Source organism: Daucus carota, chromosome 4, assembly GCF_001625215.2.
Source record: "Daucus carota subsp. sativus chromosome 4, DH1 v3.0, whole genome shotgun sequence".
NCBI lineage: Eukaryota > Viridiplantae > Streptophyta > Magnoliopsida > Apiales > Apiaceae > Daucus > Daucus carota.
This window is the reverse complement of record NC_030384.2, coordinates 8,716,528-8,743,453: the sequence shown is the minus strand read 5'-3', so window position 1 is coordinate 8,743,453 and position 26,926 is coordinate 8,716,528. Positions and strand designations below refer to the sequence as shown.

Below are 26,926 nucleotides of genomic sequence, written 5' to 3'. Positions count from 1 at the left end.
TATCGTTAGTTTTTTTAGCTTGTTTTTTTTGACGGAAAATTCACTTGCCCGTAACGAGATACACCAATACTCTGAGGAGTTTCCTTCATTCAAAAAGTTTATTATCTAACCGAAAGACATGAAAATGTCTCCGGAAGTTTAGACAATAAAACTCAATGATCGAAAAGAAAACGTCCCAACTTGTAAGACCACGTCACCTAAAACAAATACAATCCATTAATTATAAAAAAAATAATAATAACAAATATTATTGTTATTAAAATCAATATCCATATATTTTTAATGCATGCTAGTGAAGGCCCCAAAAATACTCCAAAAAATACCCATCATTTTGCCTGATCCATCTACCCGTTAACCAGTTAACCCATTTACCCACTTCAGTTTTTATTTCTGGACTAGCTTTTTGCCCGTGCTTCGCACACGGAAATTATTCAAGTTACATTCAATTTTTTATAAATTTCAACCGATTTTCGATGATGACCAAAAAATATATCAGTAACGGATATTACGAATACAAACTACTTCTCGTAATAAGCAGCAGATAAATAATTTATAAACAGGTATCACAATCATAAATTAATATGCCGATTTAAAAATATATTAACACTTATAAAGTACAGTAAATAGAGTGCATAATAGATGGAATTAACAAATCAAAGTTGTGAGACTAATCCAATTTAGAAGGAGAGGAACAAAGCAATATTCCTAAACTTCACAACGAAGTCCCTAAGTTAACATTACATTCACAAACAAAGAAAAAGCTTTGTCCTAAACATACTACTTCTGCTAAATCCAAGCTAACCAGTCCAGGAAGTATTCATGAATCTTCCTGCAGAGATGAAAAGATTTCATTAGTAATTATAATATCCGGTTGCATTTAACATAAACTACTTAACATAATGAATGATTTAACATACAATCTCAAATGAATCTATTTTGCAGTTGATATGCAGCAGTTTGGTGTTCCAGACAGACCTGTAGATTATCAAAAGCAAGCTTGGTTGCCCTCTGTCCAATGATGCGTCTAGAAGCCGTGCTGAAAAGAAAAAACAACAGTGCTTCTGTTTGGTCTCCAGCGAGAACAACGAATTTGTACCTAGGACAAACAATGGTAGAAGAGGAAGATAGTAAAATCAGATTGAGATAGCATGCAGGCTTTAAGTAACATTTGTGAAATCAAACCAATTTCAAATTATAAGAAGATATACCTTTTTTCTGCTACTGTGATATTGAAACCACAACTGCACATGTATTTCCCCTATTCTTTACAACATTCTTCTGCAGATCCTATGCAGCTAATGTGCCAGAAGATCCCATTTGCTTCCACATTGGTAATTGGTAATTTTGACAGCCAAGATGAATATAAAAATATTTTTGCCGTGCTTCGGACACGATAAATACGCATGTTCCGTTAAATTCCAATAGATTTAAACCGGCCATCAAGCAATGACTCAAATATATAACATTTACACAATCAATTTGTAAACACATATCAGAAGAATAAATTACTTATCGCAAAGAACATGTAAATAGTTAATTTCTTCACACCAAAAGCACATCACACAAAGCATTGTAAACTACACAAATAAGTGTAGACAGAATGGAGCAGTGTGTAGGAAAAAATGTAAATAGTTTCATAAACCAACATCATTGAAAATTGAAAATCCTTAAACACCACTACTAGAAAAAGTAGAATAGACATCGCCCCTTAGACATCGGTTGCTCTTGCAGCCGATGTAAACAGTGTTTTCCACATCAGTTTTTAACGAGCGATGTCTTTTGTTAATATAAACATCGGGGGTTTAGTCAAACCGATGTTATAAGTCTGTTTTAAAAAATTAACAAGCGCGCCTTCCCCGTTTTTCCCCCTTAGCCAAATATTTATTCCCTCTTAAAAATTCCCCCCTGTTTTTTGCCTTAGCAAAATTTCCCACCCCCGCTCTTTTCTTTTCAATGTGCATCTTGTAATTAAAAATAAATAAAAATTATAATCAAAAACATAAAACTTAAAACTTAAAACATAAAACTTAAAACTAAAACATAAAAACAAAAACATCAGTCTCATCTCCTCTCCTCGCTCGTCACTCTCTCTCTCTGTATGGTCGGAGCTGCTCTCTCTCTCTCTCTGGTGGAAGCGCTCTCTCTCTGGGCTGTCTCTCTAGCTCTCTCTCCGTCGAAGTTACAGTCGGGAGTTCAAGGTTAAAGGGTTAGAGTTTAGAGGTAAGTTGAAGGTTAAAGGGTCGTCGGAGCTCAAGTCGGAGTTCCAATCGGAGTTCAAGTGGGAGTTTAGAGCTAATTCGGAGGTTAAAGCTTGAATTGGGTAAGTTTTAAACCCTAATTTTAGAATTGGGGGTTTCAGTTTGAAACCCTAATTTTTAAATTTGTAATTAGTTGAGTGATTGTTCTTATTGTGCATGTTACAGAGCATGTCCTAATTTTTAAATTTCTCATGTTGCAGTTCAGATGTAATAATATAATGTTGAGCATATTATTGTTGTTAGTAGTAATTTTATTGAGCATATTTTCATGTTTTCATGTTAATCTAAGTTTGAATTGGTTATTGTTAGTGTAGTGTAATGTAAAGGAGCATGTGCTAATTACTATTTTGCCAGCTCTGGTGCGGGGAATCCGTATGCTATTCATATTGTTAGTGCAGTGAAGGTGTTTTATAAGAAGGAGCTGACGTTTTGGGTGTCGTTGATTGTGATTGTCACGACTCAAGTGTTGGGGGTTTGGATGGGAAGGGATTTTTAGGAGGTACTTGGTGGAGCTGGCTGCTATGTGGTGGCCGCAAAATCTTGTACAGGTCTCGCTTTTCAGGTATTTTGCAAGTTACAAGTATCTCAATGTTTGTGTTAGGGGTCACCTGTTTTGTTATAAGGAAATAAATTTTAATAAACAAGTCACTTTTAAGTCATTTTTGAATTAGTCCTGATTTTTCTGCATATCACAAGGGATCTTGTTCAAAACTTATATTAGCTTGCACATAAAAGCCAATTGACAAGAGAGCAAGTGTATAACTAACATAAAAACTACATAATTGCTCATTATCTTTTTCTGGAAGGTAAATTGAACTTTCAAGTTAATCTTACATTATCTTTTTGGTGAATCAGATTATACTTTTTTCAATACCCTATATCTTGTGGTTTTGCAAGTTTGTGGAGAATATCATGGAAGAAAATTGCTAGCATGTGGCATTGCCATCTTTTTCACCATACCTATTGGGATCATCACTGCCACGACTAATCAGGTATCACGCCATCACTCTATGTAACATTTTACTTATTGTGCCCTGAAAGTTGTTTATACATATTTAGATATACTTATAACGCATTTGTTGCGGTAGACTTGTAAACAGTGATGGGCCAAAATAGTTATTAACAAAATCAATACAATTTTTATAGTCTGGGATTATTTATTTGGCAGGTTTGCTTCTACTACAAAGCTAAAGAATGAAAAATTTTAAGAAAAAAATTGCATCTAGAAGTGTTCTGTTAATGCTAGAAAGAAAAATTCTCAGAAAAATATGCATATACAAGAGTTCAAAGCATGGATGAGAAATTTTGAAAAAAATAAAATAATGACAAAGCAAGGGATTTAACCCTTGTCCTCAAGGACCAAAGCAAAGTTTACCACCATCTTAGCTGCAAAAGATATATTTTAATGTTTGCAGTATATAGTAATTACATGTAATTGCTTCTTGCCTGACCGAGTGTGTACATTCTAAGTTTTTATGAGAGATCAGCTTTTATCTATGAACACTTGATATTCTTTAAGTTAATGATATTAAAATTGTTTTTATTCCTAAATCTTTTCGTCATCCACAGACTCCAGGCCTGAATGTGATCACAGAGTATATCATTGGTTACTTGTATCCAGGTTACCATGTGGCTAATATGTGGCTAATTCATCAGCACATTGATCTATACATAACGATATTATTATTCAGGTAGTTAGTTCTCTATTATCAGCATTGGTGCATTTAGGAACTGCATGGTGGCTAATGAGCACTGTGCCAATTATATGTGACAGGGCCTTGCTTTCCCCAGCCAGCCCATGGACGTGCCGAGGCGATCATGTGCTCTATTTCGCCTGCATTTTTTCGGATATTGTAGCTAATACAGTTAGAAAAGATCATGGATGAATGTCAAGTAGTAGTAGTTGATGTTGATGGTTTAGTATTACTATGTTGGGATATATTAGTGTGGATGATATTTGGAGATTAGTGGATGTTAATTTGGATGCTCGTGGATGTTTGGATGTGTACTAGAAGTTGATTAGGAGAATATGACAATTGGTATATATTTGGAGATTATTTGAATGTTAATTTGGTTGTTTGATTTGCAGTATTTTGGTTTTGGTAATGTTTTTGGCACCTCTTTTTTCAAAATTCGCATAAAAAAAGCAGGTAATCAGACATCATTTATTACAAAGAAACCGATTTTAAAAGGAAGTAATAATGTTAAATTAATATGACTTTACACAACAGTGTATAAAAAGGAAATGATGTTATTAATTTTCATAGACATCAGTGCCTTCTACAGAGACATTAGTTCTAGCTTAAGAAACGATGTTAAAAGCTCTACTAACATCGGTTTATTTCGAAAACTGATGTGAGAGATGTTAGTAACATCACTTTATAAGGAAAATGGAAGATTTTTGCTTGTCTTGCATATCTTTAAATTGATAAAACTATCATATTATAGTAATATATAAATTATAGATGTGCATTAAAAATTTAACATCAAGAGATAGATATCAGTTTACAACTGAAAAAACGATGTCATTGTCATCTTTTACATCAGTTTAAAACCGATGTTAAATGGGGGGACCTTTAACATCGCCCACAAAGACATCGTTTTTTGTTTTTCATAGACATCGGTGTTTAACCGATGTTTATTAACGTTTTTCTAGTAGTGCACGCAGGAATCAAACACAAAAGAAAGTCGTGTCTACACTTCATCAAGCATTGTAGGGAAACAACACTCGCTTTATTCAAATGCAAAAGAGATAAACAAATCACTGAAAACAAACGCCTGCCACTTCGAGTGCAATGTTCCTCACTTGTTTTATTGTAGGAATAGAGGGTTACAATGACAATACAGTCAATATAAATAAATTTGCAAAAAAAAAGAAAGAAAGAAAATCAACCATTTTGATTTTTTTGGTGCTTGACTTGGCTGTGTCCGGTGTGGTCCTGTCGTTTTGAACATCATCTCCATCCTTGTTCTGAAAAAAAAAGCAACACATAATATATTTAACATGCTTCAATGACAATATAGTTTATGGAAAAATTTAGAAAACTAACATTTATGAAGCCAGTGACTTCCACATCAGAATTAGTAGCCTCGGATTTCGATGAAGCCGTGATTTCAGAGTCAAAAGCATCAGTAACGATGTACACAACACTCTTGAGGAGAATATTATCTTCATTAAGCTCAATCTTAAAACTTAGATCTTTCCCATTTATTGCCTTCAACTCATCCGGATAATCTGTCAAAGTTGCTTGATTCTAGTAACACAGAAAATGTAAAAAAAAATTAGTAAACCCAAGTTGATAATCACAAATTGACAAAGAAATTAAGATCAAGGAAGGAATACATCAATCCTTTCAGCAATCAGCTTCCCAACAATTCTCTTAACAGCCCTGTCCAGGAGAACCATGCTAAAAGCTTCTGTTTCATCCTCAGCCAACACAGCAATACGATACCTATGTTTAAAATCACATTTTATTTAAAATTTTATGCAAGCTGCTTCACACGAATATATGAATGCCAATTTGTTAAAGCACCTTTTTTGTGGAATCGGGTAGTTTCTGTGACACTTGAAGCACCTAAATTTCCCTTCAACTTTGGAAACTTCTTCATTGCAATTACTTCTGTGGCAACAGTCATACCACCAGTTTTCACTCTCCTCAATATTTTTAACCTTCACTTTGCAGAGGAACATACTCTACATAAAAACAAAACATGAAATTACTTTACCAGCGTAATGGCTTATAAACAATAACAATATCCGTGATAAGCTACAAACATCGTCATGAATATAAACTTAGCAAGAATACCTTCAGAAATTCATATTTTGTCTTCTCACTTAATTGCTTCAAAGTAATGGTTTCAATTATGGGAGGAGGAATTAATACTGCTGAAGACGTGGAAGAGAGCGTCTTTTCTGAAGGAACATATCCTTCCTCATCAAGCCTGTAATAGTCAGTCATAGTCTTAAGGCAGATTGTAATGCTTGAATTAAATTTTGGACATCTATGTCAATGCATATTGCATATACCAAAATTAGAAAAGTTAGAAGCTTGTAGTGTACCTTTGTCTCATTGCAGACACAACCTCATTGTCCAAGTTCAGATAAATCTTAGTCGAAGGGACTGTGTTTATCTGGACATAGTCTGCACAGTAAATTGTTTAGAAATATTCAATCATCTGGTGCATATATGCATAAGGCTGTGCATTTAAATTAAGCCACACACTTAGCAATATGTAAAGGATAATTAGTAAATTACCAAGAAAGGTTTTCATTTTAACACTGGCCATAATAATTATGATTGGCCGAGCAGCACAAGCTTTGTAGGCAGTATCAGTAGCAACAGCAAGTGGTCCCCATACGGTGACTCTTGGAGGATGTCTGAAGGGCAAATAAAGATGACCATATGACTATCTGATGCAAAAGATTTAAATAAAAAATTGAAAGCCCAAGACATAGTAATATAGTGTTGTATAACGACCTGCCATCGGTGAGTCTGAACCTGACAATGTTCCTGTCTCCGTGCACAGTCTTAATTTTGGCCAATCCCTCATAATCTTCAAGGACACCAATCACGTCTGACATGTAAATTAGACCAATAATAAATCAAGCTAGCTGCAATCTCTAACTTTGCACATTATTGTCGATATTAGAAACTATCAGAGTAAAAAGAAAACAACAATCAATATTGTTGAATACGGATAAAACAACCTGTTGAGAACTCAGGATATTCAGTGTTGGTGTTGGCAGTTGCAATGCCAAATAAGTCTCCCAAATCACCAAACTCAAACTTGTGCCTTGGGATCATAAAATCGTCCTCCTCAACCTTTTCCACCGTTGTTGAATGCGAGAAATTGATAAGGATAGGGGATGAAACAGGTTTAAGTGACCCAATTGCTTTCTTTGTGTAAAAATTAGTTATGACATAGACACATTCTTCATCAATCTTATCAGCAAGTGATTTCCAACTATCCGCATATATGAATGCATGCACATGACAGTCCTGTGAGTTGTAGAAAGGCAATGATCGAAGTTAATACAAACAGTTGGCGTGCGTAAATGTAAACTTCATAAAATCACACTTACATCGTCATCTAGCAAGATCAGATTGTATCCCTTGAGTCCATCGCTTCCAGTTGACGCGTTCGAGATGGAGGGCCACATCCTCGTCACCCTAACCTTGATTCTCCAGGCTGTCTTCGAACAATCGAGAGCGGACAGTTGGGTAAACATGCTTCCAGATTTGATACAGAGGCAAAAAAAAACTCATTAACAATTGCATGAACAAACTAAAAACAGAGACAACAACATAACATTAAGATAAACTGAAGTGCGAAGATGGCACCTGTTAGCTATTTCAGATTTTTGCGTAGTAGCTGAGTGAAAGAGGTGAGCTGCGTTCCCAATGTGGTAGAATGCCGTATATATAAGCTGATATGGGTGTGTAGTTTTTGCATTATCTCCACCAACTGATAACCACGCTCTGCTTACCTATAATCAAGGAGATGATTGAATCATGGAGACGTGGGAAAGTTTTGTAAATATCTGGTTCCCAAAGATTAAGGTGTTATTATAATCAAGGGAAAAAAATTGTTATTAGGATACTGATTTTTATTAGAGAGGAATAATAGTTAATAGTTAATTCAAATAATATTTGTTAATATTAAAAAAGGAAATTAACTTTGGTATACATGATGAATTAAAGTATTCTGGTAACTCGTAAAAGTCTATTATATTGATTACTTGAACTCGTGAAGATCACGTATTCATTTGCCTGATTTTGTTAATATTAGTTCAAATTTTACACTAATTTTATCATATCATGTATGATATCATATCATATAATATAATATTGTACTTCATACTTTGTTCAAATAGATATCAGATATCTTTTTCATATTTGATAATTTTAATATCATATCAAATTTTGCAGCAATCATATCATAAGAAATCATGTACCATATTATATAATATTTTGCTTCATATTTTGTTCAAATCAGATGAATTCTAATCATATTGTGCATTAAGCAAATCAAATAATCAAGTATATGTGCGAAATTGTGAAATTATTACTATTAATATTTAATTTAATATTTAGGTAAGGATTTAAATTAGTGTTTTGATGATTCTATCGTATTGTGTACAGTTTGATCATATTATATCATTTCGTATTGTGTACTGTTTTACTTCATAGTTTGTCCAAAACACGGGAAAAAATAATCATATCCTCCACTAATCAACTCAAACAATCAAGTATATGAAGCACATGTGATAAACTATGAAATAATAATTTAGAAAAAGATTTAAATCAGTGTTTTGATCATTCCAGCAAATTTATGTTGTTTCATTTAGTTGAGTTATTTTTAAAAAATCTCTACTGTCACTTGGACCTTCTGAGTCTATATTCACAGTAACTGAATTTATATATATCATTTATTATATTAAATATTTAATTTTTTATATGGTGAAATAAAGGAATTTTTTTATTAATAAAAATATATGTTAAACTTTTATTGAGAATAAGGAAATTTGAAAATTAATATATGAAAGAATGAATCTTTTGCACCTCTAATCGCGTAAAAAGAGTGAAACTGAGATTTATTTTGGGACCGATAGAGGACAACTCTAAATTCGATATGTAAAATTTTCAGGGAACATAATTTTCAGCCACTTTGGTACTCATGCCTATATAATTTTCAATAAGACGACATACATAATTTAATAAAAATTAGATAGTATGTCCGGGAAAATTAATCACAGTGTCGAGCAGCATAAACTATAGATGTTTGAGTTTTCATCTGATGTTAAAATATGATTGAAATAAAATAAAACTGTGTCGTTGCATTAATTATTTGTTAGAAACTAACGAAGTTGTCATCTATTTTTAATTTTATCAGAGCACACAGGTTCATTAAGGATTGTATTTGTCATTGCCGATAGGAATTATACTTTTTATTCATCCGCCGCGTTACAGAGTATAATTTAATAAAAAAAAATTATTAATGAAAATTTTATTTGTGATCAACGTTATAGTGCAAATTATTTTCTGAAGAAAAAAAATTTGTGATAATGGGAAGACAAAATCATTATCATTTTGTTCATAAAATACCTAAAAAAATTAATCGTAAATAAATATATACCAATATGTGAATGTAGTATCGAAAATTCGATATTAGTCCTTAGACCGTCCAACTAATAATATGGTGAATACCATATTATTTTTGGGATACAATACCGAATACAATATTGCTGCAGAAAATAACAATACTTTGATTATTAGATAATCCGCTTTTTTTCTTGTAATATTTTATGTTCCAATTAAAACACAAAGCGTAATACATAGTCATAATTAATTCGTCTTGAATTTAAATATTTATCTACACCATAAATTGAAATAGAATGAAAAGAAAAATATATAAAAAACATAATAAACGGCTATTTTTTTAAAAAATTAAGCTATGGGCTGTATTCAGACAATTGAAAGAGTCCCGACTTAGTTCCCTAATTAAAGTACCTAAAGTCCTTAATCCGCCCAAAAACCCCAAATACCACCTCCATTGCACAGGCTGCCGGAAATATGGATTACAGCGACCATTCGTCGGAAGAATACAGCAGCGACGACTCTCTTTACGGTGAAATTGATGGGAAATCAACCGAGAAGCGTAGCCAGGCAAGAATCAAGGCCCGGGTAATCACCTATCTTCTTCATCCATCAATTTCATATTGTTTTTGTACAATAAAACGGCTATGCTGGGGTTTAAATCAGATTAATTGACATATGTCGTGCCTTGAATACATTCAAATGAACATAAGTATCTTGGCACAATTATGTACTTAACCTGAAATATTGTGATTTACAATTCCATGGAGGGTTTGTGTCAGCTAATTGTGCATATTGTTTATATTAATCAAGTCGATTGTTTGGGCACATGTGCAAGTCTCAAATGTGGATATTATATTATACCTTATAAAATGTGTAATTGAAATTATGCGAGCTAATATACAGGATAGTATTTTTAATGATGGGAAAATAATGTATAATTTCAGCATTTTAGTTTATGTACAATGAACACATGTGTGCTAATCTTTTGGTTGGTCGATGACATAGTTGTATAACTGATTATATTTTGATTGAGTAGTAAGATTTAGGGAGAGTCTGATTTGCATAATAAGTGCCATGTACTTGTAACATTATACAGGAAAAGAGAATGGAAAAATGGATGAATTCAGAAACTTGTGAAGCTTGGAGAGGTACATTTTAACTTTGACGTTCATAGCATTTAACTTGTGTTCATGACATACACCTCAATCTTTAATTTAATCTGATTACAAATTAAAATTAATTTGTCCTGGATGGAGGAATTATGTGATTGTGTCAAGTTTTGTGTGCCGAGTGGTAGACGATATCAATTCTGGAACAATTGTAAGAATCTTCAACCTTGGATCATTGATTGTTTGTGGTCATGAATTCTAACTAAACTAAATGTAAGTGATGTGCCAGCTGCATTTAACTATTATTATTTGGACTGTACATTGCAGACAGTTCCATACGGGTTCCATGACCGTCATGGCAGGTACAAACATCCGAAAATAAAGCTTTTGTGCACTGAGGGGTTCAAATACAAGTGTCGTTATGACAGAGAGGAGGGCAAGATTGTGGGGTTACAGAGGTTCTTTAGAGATCACTGGGTAACACAGAACAGTATTATAACCTTTCAATGGCCTGGAGGGAGAAGCTTCTTGGTGAGGATATATAAACCAACAGGAATAGAGGCAGATTACAACTGGTTTAATCCCCGAAAATGCCAAAGTTTCAAGGACAGTTTTGATATCAATGACCCAAAGTATTCATCCGGTGGAGGCATGGTCGAGGAAGAAAAAGCAAAGGCCCTGTTAATGTTCAATGGAAAGCGTGAGCAAGTTGGAATGTACGAAATGGTTGTCACAGAATCATGCCTCGAGAAGAACAACAAAACTCTAGTATCCAATCTGCTTTCCATTAAACTGCATTTTTTAGGTTTTTAATTTGTTCTTTGTGTTTGTGTACTGAATCGTACTCTTGTTCTATGTTACCAGGAAATTAAAGGTCATATGCAGGAAATGTGCGAGCAATGGAATTCAGGCGATGTAATAAAAATAAAATTTGTGAATAAAGTGTGGAAGATTGAGATTACGAAAAAGGAAGGGGTGACCTTTTTCGATCCCGGTTGGTTTGAATTTTGTGATGAAGCTGCATTGATGGCAGGTGACACACTTGTATTGCGTACCTGCAAGGAGCGACTCGAGCTCCTTGCCTGTGTATTGAAAATGACTGAGCTTCAACTAATTGAGAAATCTATTGGTAAGAAACGATACTCTGTAAATTCAGGCTTTATAGTTAGCTTATTATCTGTGACTGATCTACTGTTCATGTGTTCGTTAGGCTGCGATCAAACCGGGATATCATTTTTACAGTTTGGTCATGACTTGCTTATCAATGATGGTGTGATGGTAAGTAGATTAGTGTTAATTTTAAAACTAATTATAACTTTTTGCCTCGCAACAGATTAAGTAATGCAAGAAATCCTTCCTCTCTTTTTCGGATTCCACCTCTGGTGGTCACAAAATTTTTTGAATCACTTCTTGAGAAGGTGGACACCGTGTTGTGCGGTGGAAGGGAATGGCAAGTGAAATATAGCAAAGACACCAAAATGCTATCTGGCTTATTGCCTATTATGAGGGAATATGAAGTAAAGATTCGAGACACTATTTTCTTCACAGTCGCGCGTGATGGAGAATCAGTTGTGAAGATTTTTCGAAGGGATGGCACGGAGATCAGGTACTGTAAAGCTGTTGTAGAAGATGGAAAAGTGCAAGAACCATTTCTGCAGAGGGAAGAAGTGAGTCATGTGGAAGTGATCGGTGAGTCCACTAAGAAAATTTCGTAGAATGATATGATTCTAAAACTCGTGCGATATTATCTCAATGGATTACATGTGCCTCACATTTTTATATATGCGTAGATGTGTCAGATGATGAGGCTCCAATGGATATTGAAACAGATGATCATGCACATGTGGTAACCGAAATAATGCAAGCATCCCACGTTGATGGGAGATCACATGGAGTGGTAAGTTGATTAAATTAACATTGCTTATGAATAAAACCTAAATAACACGCGTAGTCTTATTTTTTACCCGACCTGACAATTATAATTACTTCACTTTGGATATCTTTTACAAAATTTCTATTTTTTTACTTGATAACAATGCATAGGATGAACCTTTAATTTGCTGCAGATGTAGTTCAAATAACTACAACTACAGCAAATTAAATTCTTTTAATTAGGAAACATGTGACATCATGTCTGTGGGGCAAAAAAAGACACATCCACTGGGTAGTTAAATAACATTATAATGTTATTCAGATTTAAATCTGAAAAAGACTCTGCCAGTTTACAGATATGGACTATGGTATATATGCAAGACATAGAAGTGTAATACAGCAACAGTGTACTTGTTTTCATTTCCTAGTACACCCATAGACTGTTCAATTTTCTACCACATACAACAATTTTACTTTATATATAGGTTATACTATAACATGAAACAACACCGCAACCAAGTCCTCCATTCAAATCAAACTTTGGTTTAAATTTTGCCAATACTAAAGAATGAAGCGCATACATGACAGGGATATAGAGAATATACAAAGTATTGCAAGATTCAGAAACATGAAATATATTTCTAAATTTCTAATTTTTTACTTGAAAACAATGCATAGGATGTGTCAGATGATGAGGCTCCGATGGATATTGAAACAGATCGTCATGCACTTGTGTTCGCCGAATTAATGCAAGCATCCCACGTTGATGGGAGATCACATGGAGTGGTAAGTTGATCAAATTGACATTGCTCATGAATAAAACCTAAATAACACGCGTAGTCTTATTTTTTACCCGAACATACATTGATAATTACTGGACTTTGGATTTCTTTTACAAAATTTCTATCTTTCTACTTGATAACAGTGCATAGGATGAACATTTAAGAGGATCTGTTTGTTTTCTTCTTTTGTAGCTGAAGAGTATAGGAATGTAGAAATATATATAAAAGCAGGTTTCATTTTGCAATCCCGTATAGTTAGAGAAGAAACTAAACACTACACAAATATGGACTTTTGTTTTTCTATTGTGCATAGTTTTAAAATCATGACTTAATATATTCTTAATATCTTGCTATGACAGTACTTAGGTAAATCTCTAGAGTCCGCAGCAAGGGACTGGAAGTCTGGGATGACAGTAATATTCAACAAAGGAAGAAATTCATGGCCAATTGGTGTTATTGAAACGAACAATAGAATACGTTTCAGCAAGGGATGGAATGCATTTTTCAGAGACAATGATCTTGGAGTAGGAGATTCTGTAACATTCACACTTCAACCTGATGTCCTTTCGTTTGAGATAGCAATTAAATATGCAGATAAGAAGGGTGGAATGAAGAATAATGTATAGAATTGTACCTTTCTACATGAATTATTAGTGTCTTGGTAATTTGGGATGAACATGTAGTTGCTGGTATTAACTCTTTTGGTCAATCATCACGTGCTATTACCACGTTCTATTAGATTATTAGACAAACAGGATTCTGTGGTAGCTTCTTGAATTTATTTATGGACAAAATTCGTATGTGCCATTATGGATATCCTGTACCTGTTTCGCGTAGTGGTTACTTTTTTAGCCAGGGATGTATACTTTTATCAGGCTATGCCATGTTTCCAAGTAATTTAGCTACATATATGCATAAGCATAAACAAACGTATATTATGAATGAAATTATAAAGTTACTAATCGAAAATAAGTTACCATTAGATGGTTGTAACCGCTTCAATTGATTGAAATGAAGAGTAATACTTAAGAAACAAAGGAAAAATACTTAAGTTCATCCTTAACATAACACATGTTTGGATTTTAGGCAAACTAAAAATCAAATAGCAAGGCAACATGGAATCTTATAAAATATAATGTAAAGCATCAATTTCTTGAACTGGAGGTGCTCGTAGGAAGAAATGGTCACTGCATTCGCCTGCTTGAAGCACATAACAGAGCCTAGACACCAATCTCGGCTAACCTGTTTGTATAAACAAAAGGAAATATATACGCATAAGAAACAAAATATTTGTAATGCATCTTCATAGTCATGACATGCAACACTAACTGAATGCTGAAACCTGTTCCTGAAGACTGAGACGTCTTCAATGTCGAGGTTAACATATATCCTTGATGAATCTATGTTGCCAAGCTGAACCCTCCCTATAAAAATGCTGTAAGATAATTTCGAAAAAATACTATACTTATGTCAGAATAAGTCTGTCATACTGTATGATTCGTTTGTACCTTGATGTCCAGTCAACTTAAAGCTGGCCAATATCAATATAACCGGCATTTCCAAGTCATGTGCATATAGACGCCGAGTTTCATCATTCATGGTCCAAAATAAGAGACTTTAAGTGCATCACTGTGGAAGATGATTATAAATTTTAAACCAAAAGATAAGTAATAAGAATTAATAAGAATATAATAGACTCAGCAAAGTACCTTCCATCATTAACTGTAAATTTCACGAATTCTGTTGGACCATCTATTGTTTGGATTGTACGCACTGGTTCTAAATTTTCCAATACACCAATGACATCTGCAAAGGTAAGGACATCTCTTTAAATAAAAATAGTTAACAGATACAATTGGAATAAATCTTGAACAATAATGTACCTGTTGATTGCTCAGGAACATGTTCGGGGTTGGATTCATAGTATATCCTACGAAGGTCTCCCAGAGGTGTTAGCTCGAATTTATGAAATGGTATCATGATGCTGTCGTTTGGGTACAAAGTTACAACAGTCACGGGCAGGAAATGGATGACATTTGAGTTTGTGACTGGCCTGTATCGGCCAACAGCATCTCTCACATAGACATTAGTAATCTGGTACAGCCCTCCTTCGAACATAACATTGATATGCTTTTCCCATACATCAGGCCTAGCAACTGCTATGATGTGATTGTCCTGTTAAATCAAAAAGACAAAAACCATCCTCTGTATTAATATGGATATAATCATAAAGGATGAGCGAGGCGGTAAGGAATTGACATGCACAAATCCATGTTTATTAATACAGTCCAACAAGATCATATTGTGATACAGCACATCACCAGTTCTTCGTGAACCTGTCACCCATGTTCTTGTAAGGCGTACCTTCAATGTCCAGCTTATCTTAGTGGAATTCAGCGTTGAGAGAGGATCATGGGCTTCCATAACTACTGATAAGTGGTATTTATACACACTTATAGGCCTTCATTTCCACTTAAATTGGTTGGTTGTACTTAAGTGTTTAGTGTCTTTTGATGTGTTTTTATTGTTTTTCTGTGCAGGTCACGAGTTGAGGTGATGAAGTGATTTTCTATCATTTTAGGTTGTTTTTAGTGCATTATTTGCAAGAATAGAGAATTGTGGATTCATCGCGACTTGGGATTTTGTGGGTATATCTTCTACAAACCCTCACGAGAGCACACTCGTCCACTAGAGCTATCTAGGGGTTTAAAGGGCTTGTTGCATATGCTAAATGCAACCGTGATCACCTACGGAAGTGGTACTAGAGCGAGGAAGGACATGCACGCGAGAACGAGCTGAAAAACGAAGAATTGGGCTGCCAGTGGCAGACAGTAGCGCGCCCGCGCTAACCTCTAGCGCGCCCGCGCTATCTACTGCTGCCACTAGCGCGCCCGCGCTAGTATAGCGCGGTGGCGCCCTCCAGAAGTGTTCCGGGCCGATTTTTATAGCTTTGCTGATGGATTTTCGCAGCGGACGAGGCCCGGTTGACTTAGTCAAAGCATTTTAATCTCTCAAGTGTAAAAACCCTAGCCTCGGAGAAGTAGTTTTTATCGTAGAATATCGAAACAATTTCATAGTTAGTTTTCTTTTGTATCAAAGCACATTATCAGTTGTATTGGATCGTTCTTTGCGAGGAAGTGACAGTTTCGAGCAAGATCGTGAACATCAAATCTGTAACGTGTGATCCTTATTATTATTAATTCAAGCATTTTTAGTTCGTTTAATTCTTGTCTTTTATTTATCATGCTTTCATTAGAACCCATGATGTCGATTAGTTCGATTATGAACTAACCGCCTTCATGGGATTCTAATGGATTTATCGATGTAGTCTAGTAACGAATATTAATTACTTGATTTTGTGACGTACGCTGATTTCTTTGCATGAGCCGTGCTTATTCTTCTTAGGAGCGTAGCTAACTTCTAAGTTGTTTGTTAATTCTTTCTGAAGCGAGAGTGGATGATTGAATTTAGAACTATGCCATGTAAACATAGGATTATGTGAATGAAACATAATTTGTGGTAGACTTGAACTATTTTTATCACCCTGTGTAATCACGATAGATGACTTGTTATTTAAACCTCTCTGCTTACACTACCGCTATAGAGATATAGGGTCTGAGCTTTGTTGGTGTCCATGAGATTTCTGTCTTAATTGCGGATTTTGATTGGTATGATATGTGTGCAACGAGAGTTGGCATGTATTACTTTCGTGTTGTCTGATTAGGATCAACAGTCACATGTTAATCAGTAATTTCAATTCTAGATGAATTCGATAATGAAGTTAGAATCCCATGTGTTTTCCTATTCTGAATTTGATTAGTAATTTTAGTTATTAGTATAAAAGAAACCATCCTTGTTAATTGTCTTGGCAGTGAGAATTGATCATACATTGTTGCATAGGTGCGTATTCTTAATTCACCAGTCTCTGTGGGAACGAACAAATATATTACTTGTGATCACGTGCGCTTGCGTGTAGTGTAGTTTTCACCGAACAAGTTTTTGGCGCCGCTGCCGGGGACTCGGTGTTAATTAATTAGTTTACGTACTTGTCATCAGTGTGCATTAAAATTCACTGACTAGGATTCTATTCTCTTCTCACTTTTCTTCTTTTCTTTATTTCAGGTGCTTGGATCGCGTTTATGCAAACACATTCTCAAACCAGTAAGGAAGCAATGGATTCATCTTCTTTCTCTGAGTCTGAAACAATGAATTATGCAAGGACAGCAGTTGGTGAGGCGTCACGTGAATTTTCTCGTTTGAACATCAATGATAATCAGGCTGACACAATTGAACCAGCAATATCAGCCAGTGGCATTCGCATCAAACCATCAATCATTCTCAAGCTGCAAGACACCATTCAATTTGGGGGTTCTGTTCTTGAGGACCCAAACCTACATCTAAAGAATTTCGAGAAATTCATTACTGCATTGGATTTCAATATCGGACCTAAAGATCTAGTGAAGCTGAGACTCTTTCCATTCATGCTACGTGATGTAGCACGATCGTGGTTTATCTCTCTCTCGGCAAGCACTACTAATAGCTGGAACAAGTTGGAGAAAATATTCTGTACAAGGTTTTATCCTCTAATCAAAGTATCAGCTATCAAAAACACTGAAGGCAAATTCTCTCAATTCTCGGGAGAATATCTTTGCCTAGCGTGGGACCGATTCAAGAAGATTCTCGAAAATCTCAAAGAAGATGACATGCCTCCGGGAATGGCAATTAATTACTTCTACAGGGGTCTTAACAGTCAATGTAGAGCAGAGTTAGACGTGGCAGCTGGAGGAAGTTTGTGGAATAAAAGCTTCGATGATGCTTACGAACTGATAGAGAACCTAGCCGCTGCTGAGCACAAAGATCTAAAGTGGAAAATTCCAAAAGAGGAAGAATCAGAGGAGGATGAAGCGGTCGAAGTCACTCAGGAAATCCAGCTGACTAATTGGCACAGAATTAGAGCTCACTCAGACTCAAACTTTAATGCAAGTGGAGACACTTGTCCTCTATTCTCTACCAGTGCGAGTAACCAATCTGAGATTCAATCACCTGCAAATTCAACATTGAATGAAGCACAGTACCGAAGGTTAATCAGGCGTATTGACGCAGTGGAAGAACGAATTGGTCGTTTTGCTGATATATTAACAGACTCTCTTGCTGAAGCATTCTTGGCACTAGATGTTAATATTACTTGGGATTCGTTTGGTTATGGAACGAGGTATCCTCCACAGGATACTTCATCGGAATCGGATTAAGTCTGGACTTCACGTCGAGCTAACGACGTTAAACAAGCGCTTCGTGGGAGGCAACCCACGCATTGGAACCACATTGTACCATTGTAAACCTCAAAAACACAAAAATCGAAAAATTCAGCCCCCGGGTGTCAGACACTAGCGCGCCCGCGCTAGTGTCAGCGCGCCCGCGCTAAGTTGCACAGCGCGCCCGCGCTATACTTAGCGCGGCCGCGCTACTGACTGCCGAGTCAGCCGAATTTTCACCCAAAAATTTTCTTTTTTCGTTTTTAAAAGCCCACAATCCTAATTTTGCATGCCTAGCCCGAAATACATCCCATAAAACCCTAACTCAACTCTACAATCCTTATATAAACACAAAACCCATATCCAAATCTCATTATAATTCTCTAAACCCTAATTACATATACACATCCATACACACAACCTTCATCCAATCTCTCAAACCCACTACACACGAATCTCTTGCAACTCTAAATCTTTACCAATGGCACCCAAAAGAGCCCGAAGATCACAAGGAACAAGCACCCAAGCCCCCGCATCTAGCGATTCTTCCTCGATGGGTGAGGTTGAGTTCACCTCGGATGGTGCGCGAACCGAGTTTCAACGGCTTATGAATAAGTCGTTAGTCAAGGAGAGGGGATTCTTACCCACGGCGGAGGATGGTGAGCTTTTGAACATGGTTCAAGAGCGGGGTTGGGAATCTTTTTGCGAGGCTCCGGAGGCGGTTCCCTTGGCTATTATTCGAGAGTTTTATGCTAATGCCAAGGAGAATCGCGATGGATTCACGGTGGTGCGGGGAATCCGTGTTGATTATAGTGCGGAGGCGATCCGTAGAGTTATTGGGGGGCGTGCCAAGCGCCGTAATGAAGAAGATTGGGTGGTTGAGAGGATTGGGCGTGCCAAACGCCGTTTTGATGACGATCCAATTGATTTTGAGCGGTTGGTGTATGACATGTGTGTACCGGACACGCATTGGAAGATGACTGCACCTCCTTTGCCGGCACATGTTTCGTTTCCAGCAGCCGCGTTGAACCGGTATGCGAAGGCGTGGAACGCCTTCATCTGTGCTAACATCATGCCATCTTCACATGGGCATGAGGTGACAGTGGAGAGAGCTATTCTGCTCTTTGGGATTGTCTCGGGCAAGTATATTGATCTGGGACATGTTATTCATCAGGGGATTCTGAGGTTCTTGAAGGGAGGAACCACTGGTGCCATTCCATATGGCACAATTGTGACGAAGCTCTGTCGATCGAGCGGTGTTCGTTGGCCATCCAACGAGCAATTACAGTTGCCAGGGACACCTATTGATCATTCGGCGATCAGTCGGATGACAGAGTGGGATGGAGGAATTCCCCACCCTCGAGGCCTCGGGTACTTATATGATGAGATGCCAGGGGGACGTCCAGAGTTTGTGAGGAGGGAGCATCCTAGAGCTTCTGGAGCTGGTACTTCACAGACGGAGAGGAGCTCCGAACCGATGGGAGATGCTCATTATCGCCGCCTAGCGAGACGGATGGATACCATGCATGACATCCACCAGAGGTTTGCTTTTGACTTGACACAGGCTCTAGGTAGTGCTTTCCAGGCACAGGGGGTCACAGTTCAGTGGCCAGTATTCGGAGCAGGGATGCAGTATCCTCCACCTGATTCACCTCCAGCAGAGGAGGGGGAGGACTCGGACTCCGAGTAGGTATGTGGGTGCTCTAGCCTTTTTATCACTTTCAATGGGGACATTGAATATTTTAAGTTTGGGGGTGGTAATCTAAGGAAGAGCATATTATTAGATAGTTTTTTTTTTATTATTTGCATGTGTTAGTTAGATCATGTAGTTCACGTTTATTTTATTTTGCTTTGATTATTTCTCACGTTTTCTTTCTAATTTTTCTCAATTTTTTTTATTTTACCTGTTTAGTGGTAATTGTCGTAGTTAGTATCACGAGCATTTGCATGAATTATGAAGTTAAGCCAAGTTAATTGCCTATGATGAGTTATGTGCGTAGTTCTTGATTAGTAGTTTCAATTGCAATGCTAGGTTAGTACTTGGAAATTGCTTGTGTTGGAAATTGTAATTCACATATGTTCTTGAGATAGGATTTAGACGAAATTCCATGAATTCTAGGATTGAATTGAGCATCCTTCAGCTTAAGTCTGTAAATCTTAAGTTTGGGGGAACTGAGGAGTAGTTATACCTTTCTAGAAAAAAAAAGAAAAAAAAAAAGAGTAGTAAATAAATTCACTAAAAAAATAAGTGGTAGAATTAACTAGGTTGAGCTCATTAGTACTCGAGTAATTAAGTCTGAGGGGACTTTGTGCCTAACAACCTAAAGCCCTTCGTGGTTTGGGATTGTTGACCCAACGCTCGCTACATGGGTACTAGTGCATAAATCTTTAGGGATCTCAACCATTGCACAGTTAAATAAACCACTAGAATAAAGTGAATAATTGGTGTGTGAAGTCTTATGGTGTTCGTAACGCATTTACACTGCGAAGCGCTCTGACCCTAGACCGAGCAATTAATCACCGATAAAAAGAAAAAGAAAAAAAAAATATATAGTGAATAAAATAGAAGGGTGTGGACATTCTTTGGGACCTTGGCTTTAGTTGGACTTGAGTGACGGGGTGTTAGTTTTAAACTTTTACGATTCTTGATTGGGATTCTGTGGGAGTAGTAGTTTTGTCTTGTCTCAATAAAAGAGCATGCTTGCACACACGGGCACTCCACACTTGTAAATAGAAGAGTAATTGACTTGGTAGCGAGAGAGATGAAATTCGAGAACATTAGCACAATCTGAGGTATTATAATTGGCAAGGCAATTACTTCATAGTTTACTCATTCATCACGTAGTTGCATTCATGCATTGCATTGTATTATTGTATAGTGTCGTTGACGCTTGAGGACAAGCATCAGTTTAAGTTTGGGGGTGTGATAAGTGGTATTTATACACACTTATAGGCCTTCATTTCCACTTAAATTGGTTGGTTGTACTTAAGTGTTTAGTGTCTTTTGATGTGTTTTTATTGTTTTTCTGTGCAGGTCACGAGTTGAGGTGATGAAGTGATTTTCTATCATTTTAGGTTGTTTTTAGTGCATTATTTGCAAGAATAGAGAATTGTGGATTCATCGCGACTTGGGATTTTGTGGGTATATCTTCTACAAACCCTCACGAGAGCACACTCGTCCACTAGAGCTATCTAGGGGTTTAAAGGGCTTGTTGCATATGCTAAATGCAACCGTGATCACCTACGGAAGTGGTACTAGAGCGAGGAAGGACATGCACGCGAGAACGAGCTGAAAAACGAAGAATTGGGCTGCCAGTGGCAGACAGTAGCGCGCCCGCGCTAACCTCTAGCGCGCCCGCGCTATCTACTGCTGCCACTAGCGCGCCCGCGCTAGTATAGCGCGGTGGCGCCCTCCAGAAGTGTTCCGGGCCGATTTTTATAGCTTTGCTGATGGATTTTCGCAGCGGACGAGGCCCGGTTGACTTAGTCAAAGCATTTTAATCTCTCAAGTGTAAAAACCCTAGCCTCGGAGAAGTAGTTTTTATCGTAGAATATCGAAACAATTTCATAGTTAGTTTTCTTTTGTATCAAAGCACATTATCAGTTGTATTGGATCGTTCTTTGCGAGGAAGTGACAGTTTCGAGCAAGATCGTGAACATCAAATCTGTAACGTGTGATCCTTATTATTATTAATTCAAGCATTTTTAGTTCGTTTAATTCTTGTCTTTTATTTATCATGCTTTCATTAGAACCCATGATGTCGATTAGTTCGATTATGAACTAACCGCCTTCATGGGATTCTAATGGATTTATCGATGTAGTCTAGTAACGAATATTAATTACTTGATTTTGTGACGTACGCTGATTTCTTTGCATGAGCCGTGCTTATTCTTCTTAGGAGCGTAGCTAACTTCTAAGTTGTTTGTTAATTCTTTCTGAAGCGAGAGTGGATGATTGAATTTAGAACTATGCCATGTAAACATAGGATTATGTGAATGAAACATAATTTGTGGTAGACTTGAACTATTTTTATCACCCTGTGTAATCACGATAGATGACTTGTTATTTAAACCTCTCTGCTTACACTACCGCTATAGAGATATAGGGTCTGAGCTTTGTTGGTGTCCATGAGATTTCTGTCTTAATTGCGGATTTTGATTGGTATGATATGTGTGCAACGAGAGTTGGCATGTATTACTTTCGTGTTGTCTGATTAGGATCAACAGTCACATGTTAATCAGTAATTTCAATTCTAGATGAATTCGATAATGAAGTTAGAATCCCATGTGTTTTCCTATTCTGAATTTGATTAGTAATTTTAGTTATTAGTATAAAAGAAACCATCCTTGTTAATTGTCTTGGCAGTGAGAATTGATCATACATTGTTGCATAGGTGCGTATTCTTAATTCACCAGTCTCTGTGGGAACGAACAAATATATTACTTGTGATCACGTGCGCTTGCGTGTAGTGTAGTTTTCACCGAACAACTACCACAAAACTGATAATAAAACAATAAGAGAATATTATATCATGAACAAAGGTATATGAATTTAAGGAATAAAATGGATAGAGTGAAAGACATGGAGCAATACACAAATGGGGAATGCAGGACTTATCACAACTGAAGAATAACATGAGGTACTATATATACAGAAACTTATGCGAATTATAAGTGATAATGTGTATCTGATCAATTATCAATATCAATTATCAATTATAAATGAACAAATCAAACAATACAATTAATGCATAAATAAAAAGATTGTTATTCTTTCCTTTCAACTCGGTAAAGGATCAGAATCACAGCATATGATTGTTCAATGTACATCTAAACGAACAACCATCCATATCCTTCTTCAAGTCAATGCTGATCCTTTCCTCAAAATATGGATAAAATATCTTGATGGTTTATTAAACAGATGGATTAACTATCCGTATACGACTATAACGACATATCAGCATGGGATTTTCTTGTGCCAATTAAGCTGAAAATTATGTTTTTTTTTAAATTGGTGTTGCTATATTAAAAAACACGTAATACATAATCTGGGAAAGGAGAAATAGCTTATACTTAGCATGCAAAATAAACAGTTTACATCAATGGTTTTTCAGAGCTGACAAACAAACTATGTAGCCTGAACAAAGCTTGACGATGTCTTAAGTAATAGAATACAGAACACAGCCTAATGAGGTAAATTGTAGAAAACCTCCTCAAAAACAACATTGGCAGTAATGTTAGTAGAGCCTCCAGCATCACTGTCAATTAAAATGTGAAGACCCGAGGGAGAAGTGACCCTGGATACGGCGACATAAAGTTGTCCATGGGTAAAAACGGATCTCGGTAAATATAGACCAACCTTGTCGAGAGACTGTCCCTGGCTTTTGTTTATTGTCATGGCAAAGCACAATTGCATAGGAAACTGAACCCTCTTGAATTCAACAGGCCACTGAGAGTCGCTGGGTTCCATCTCAATTCGCAGGATGATGTGCATCGAGCCAGCTTCAGAACCGGTCAAAATTTCGCAGAGAATGCTGTTAGGCATGCATTTTTTAACAATCATTCTTGTACCATTACAGAGGCCCATGAGTTGATTCAAATTTCTCATCAGCATTATGACGGAGCCTATTTTTAACTTCAAATCATGTCTCGGCAGACTTGGCATATTGATGGAATTGAGATATTCCACCGGAAAACCAGCTCCAAACTCAGCATTCGCTTGAACATTGTCCGACAAAGAATCCTGGCTGTAATAGGTGTGTACTGTACCGAGCAACTGATCTAGGATGTATGAATTGACGTCATTGACAATAGCATTGGTTGGAGTCAAAATTGACCTTTGCTTCAAAAATTCTGTATTTGATATGTTTGTGGAAATATCTGGATAAATAACATCAACTATATCTTTGATCGGCTGCCTAGTTGAGTGAATCAGGAATTTATCCGGGATGATCACATCAGGATCATTAACGGTATCGTCCGGATGCACATTGGGTAGATGACCGTTTCCCACATCAAGCACCCACTGGCTGAATTTAGCAATTTCTTCCTTCTCCTGGACAGTTTTGCCAAGTGAGAGGCGCATTGTTAGGCCGAATAACCTCACTATATAATATAATATAGTGAACACAATCAAAACAGAACACCAGTATAAGAGAGTAATTCAACTAAACTCTTATTCACAAATCACAGTAGCTTACAAATAATCGCTTAGTGATTTATATTTTATCACTAAGAGCTGCTAGGTTACACGAATGATATTCAATTGATAACTCATCTAGAGTAAACCCTAAGCTGTGTTTATATACACAGTTTCATGATATCTACTGATTGATTTACAATTATCTGCTTCCTAAAATAATCTAATCAGTAGCTATCCTTCTGCTGTCCTGATCTGCACAATCTCTCTTGATCTTTATCTTCCTTACTTAGTCAGATATGCTCCTGAAAATCAGCCGCCTGCTGATATGGGTCAGAAGTAATATTTGATTATTAGATATTAAAAGCCCAAGAACACTAAAGCCCAGTTAAATAGGGCCTGAGGCTCTTAAATATTAATTAATTTCGTAATTAATTAATAGAGGCCCAGTTAGAGGTCCAGTTACGAGTCTAAATTCTATAATACATCTGATTCTAGCAGATAAATATTCAGAAGTTCGGATAAACATCAACAACAAGAGGATAAGAGTTCTATCTTATCTCTTGCTTCGAGGCATACTTCGATAAGAAGTCAGATACACGGAATCGTACTTCCGTCCCACTTCTGACTCCGAAGCGCCTATATAAAGGGCTCTACCCCTCATAACTAGAACTACGTTTTGGACTTGATTCTTCTCCACGCAGAAGATACGTAGGCATCTCGTATCGAGACCAGTCCAAAGCACGAATCGCTCACCCCCTTTTTAGTTCTATAACATTTGGCGCCGTCTGTGGGAAACGAAACAACAACCATGACGAACCCAACCGGACCACGTTCTGAAATCCATGTTCCACGCAGTCGAACCACCACCGGAGTCTCGACTGAATCAACCCCTGTAACTACCTCCCTCCCGCTTGGTACGACCATTGCTCAAACTACTACTCCCCTGACTTTTGGCTCGCTGCCCCCTCTGACTCGAGTAATAGCAACCGTCACCGACGCCGGCACACATTACTCAACGGTCACTACAACCACCCGTGGAGGCACAAGAGATGACTATGTGCATGTAACTGACTACGACTCTTCCGAATCGGAGCAGGAGCATGATACACCCCCTCGAAGGAGGAGAGATGCTGATCGACACCGTCGACGCCGCCATAGGCAAGAAACTAATGAGCCCCGGGGGCCAATAACTTATGAGGAAAGGATCCGGGCCTATGAAGAGGAAATCGCACGGTTAAAAAGAGACCAGGCAAGGATGCAACCCCCGGAATCTAGGGATGAAAACCCTCGTCAAACCGTGATGAATCAAATTCACTTGTTACCAGCAGGCGATCCTGATAACCCGGTTCCCCCTTTTACGCAAGAAATCATGGGTGCAAGGATTTCCCGAAAATTCAAGCTCCCAACCATAAAAGCTTACGATGGCACGGGTGATCCCGCTAATCATGTTCGGACCTTCATGAACGCTTTGTTACTCCAGCCCGTCACTGAAGCAATCAAGTGCCGTGCTTTCCCCCAAACCTTGAGTGGGATGGCCCAACATTGGTATAGTCGCCTACCCCCTAATTCTATCTCTTGTTTTGCTGACTTGAGCAGGGCTTTCATAGGGCAATTTGTTGGAAGCAAAACACATGCTAAGAGCTCGGCCTCCCTAATGAATTTGCATCAAGGTAAGAACGAATCACTCCGGGAGTATATGAATCGTTTTACCAAAGAAGCCTTGAAGGTCCCAGACCTTGATCAGAAGGTAGCCATGATTGCCCTCCAACAAGGCACCACTGATGACAATTTTCGCCGATCCCTAGCCAAGAGGGCTCCGGACAATATGAACGATTTACAAGAGAGAGCCGGAAAGTATATAAAGGCGGAGGAAAGTTTGAGAAAATCCCAGAACAATCAGGGACCGAATACCAACTTCAAGAAGCGTGGGAATGATACGGAGTATAATGCTGAGAATAAGTACTCCCGGAAGGAAGATGAGGAAAAATCGCCTGCTAAAAAGAAGATGGGGCCGAGGTTTACTGAGTATGCCAGGCTTAACGCCCCGAGGAGTCAAATCCTGTTGGAAATTGAGAAGGACGAAAGTGTTAGATGGCCGAAGCCTATAAGGACCGATCCGGAGAAACGTAACAAGGATTTATATTGTCGATTCCACAAAGACACAGGACATAAGACCGATGATTGCCGGCAGTTGAAGGATGAGATTGAATTCTTGATCCGAAGAGGCAAGTTATCCAAATTTACCAAGGATGGAGACAAGAATCATCGAGACAGTGATAATCGTGGAAGAGACAACGATGACAAAAGAACTCAGCCTCGAGGGCCTGTAATCTCCGGAGGACCTACGGCTGCAGGCACTTCAAGCAATTCAAGAAAGGCTTATGCAAGGGAAGTGATGAATATAGTTGGAG

General features: G+C 37.2%; 2 protein-coding genes across 2 annotated transcripts; both read right to left on the bottom strand.

Moving 5' to 3' along the window:
• Positions 1–817: 817 nt before the first annotated feature.
• LOC108192331 (replication factor A protein 1) lies at positions 818–7,419 on the bottom strand. The gene is made up of 12 exons (XM_017372361.2): positions 7,342–7,419; positions 6,967–7,258; positions 6,737–6,833; positions 6,515–6,636; positions 6,319–6,400; positions 6,065–6,200; positions 5,792–5,952; positions 5,602–5,710; positions 5,309–5,512; positions 5,177–5,229; positions 976–1,096; positions 818–829 (listed from the first exon to the last, which is right to left on the bottom strand). Exons 1-12 carry the CDS (start codon positions 7,417–7,419, stop codon positions 818–820), a joined length of 1,467 nt encoding a protein of 488 aa, XP_017227850.2.
• A 16,139-nt stretch (positions 7,420–23,558) lies between these two features.
• LOC108203437 (uncharacterized) lies at positions 23,559–24,458 on the bottom strand. Its single transcript, XM_017372360.2, has one exon. It carries the CDS (start codon positions 24,456–24,458, stop codon positions 23,559–23,561), a length of 900 nt encoding a protein of 299 aa, XP_017227849.2.
• Between the last annotated feature and the right edge of the window lie 2,468 nt (positions 24,459–26,926).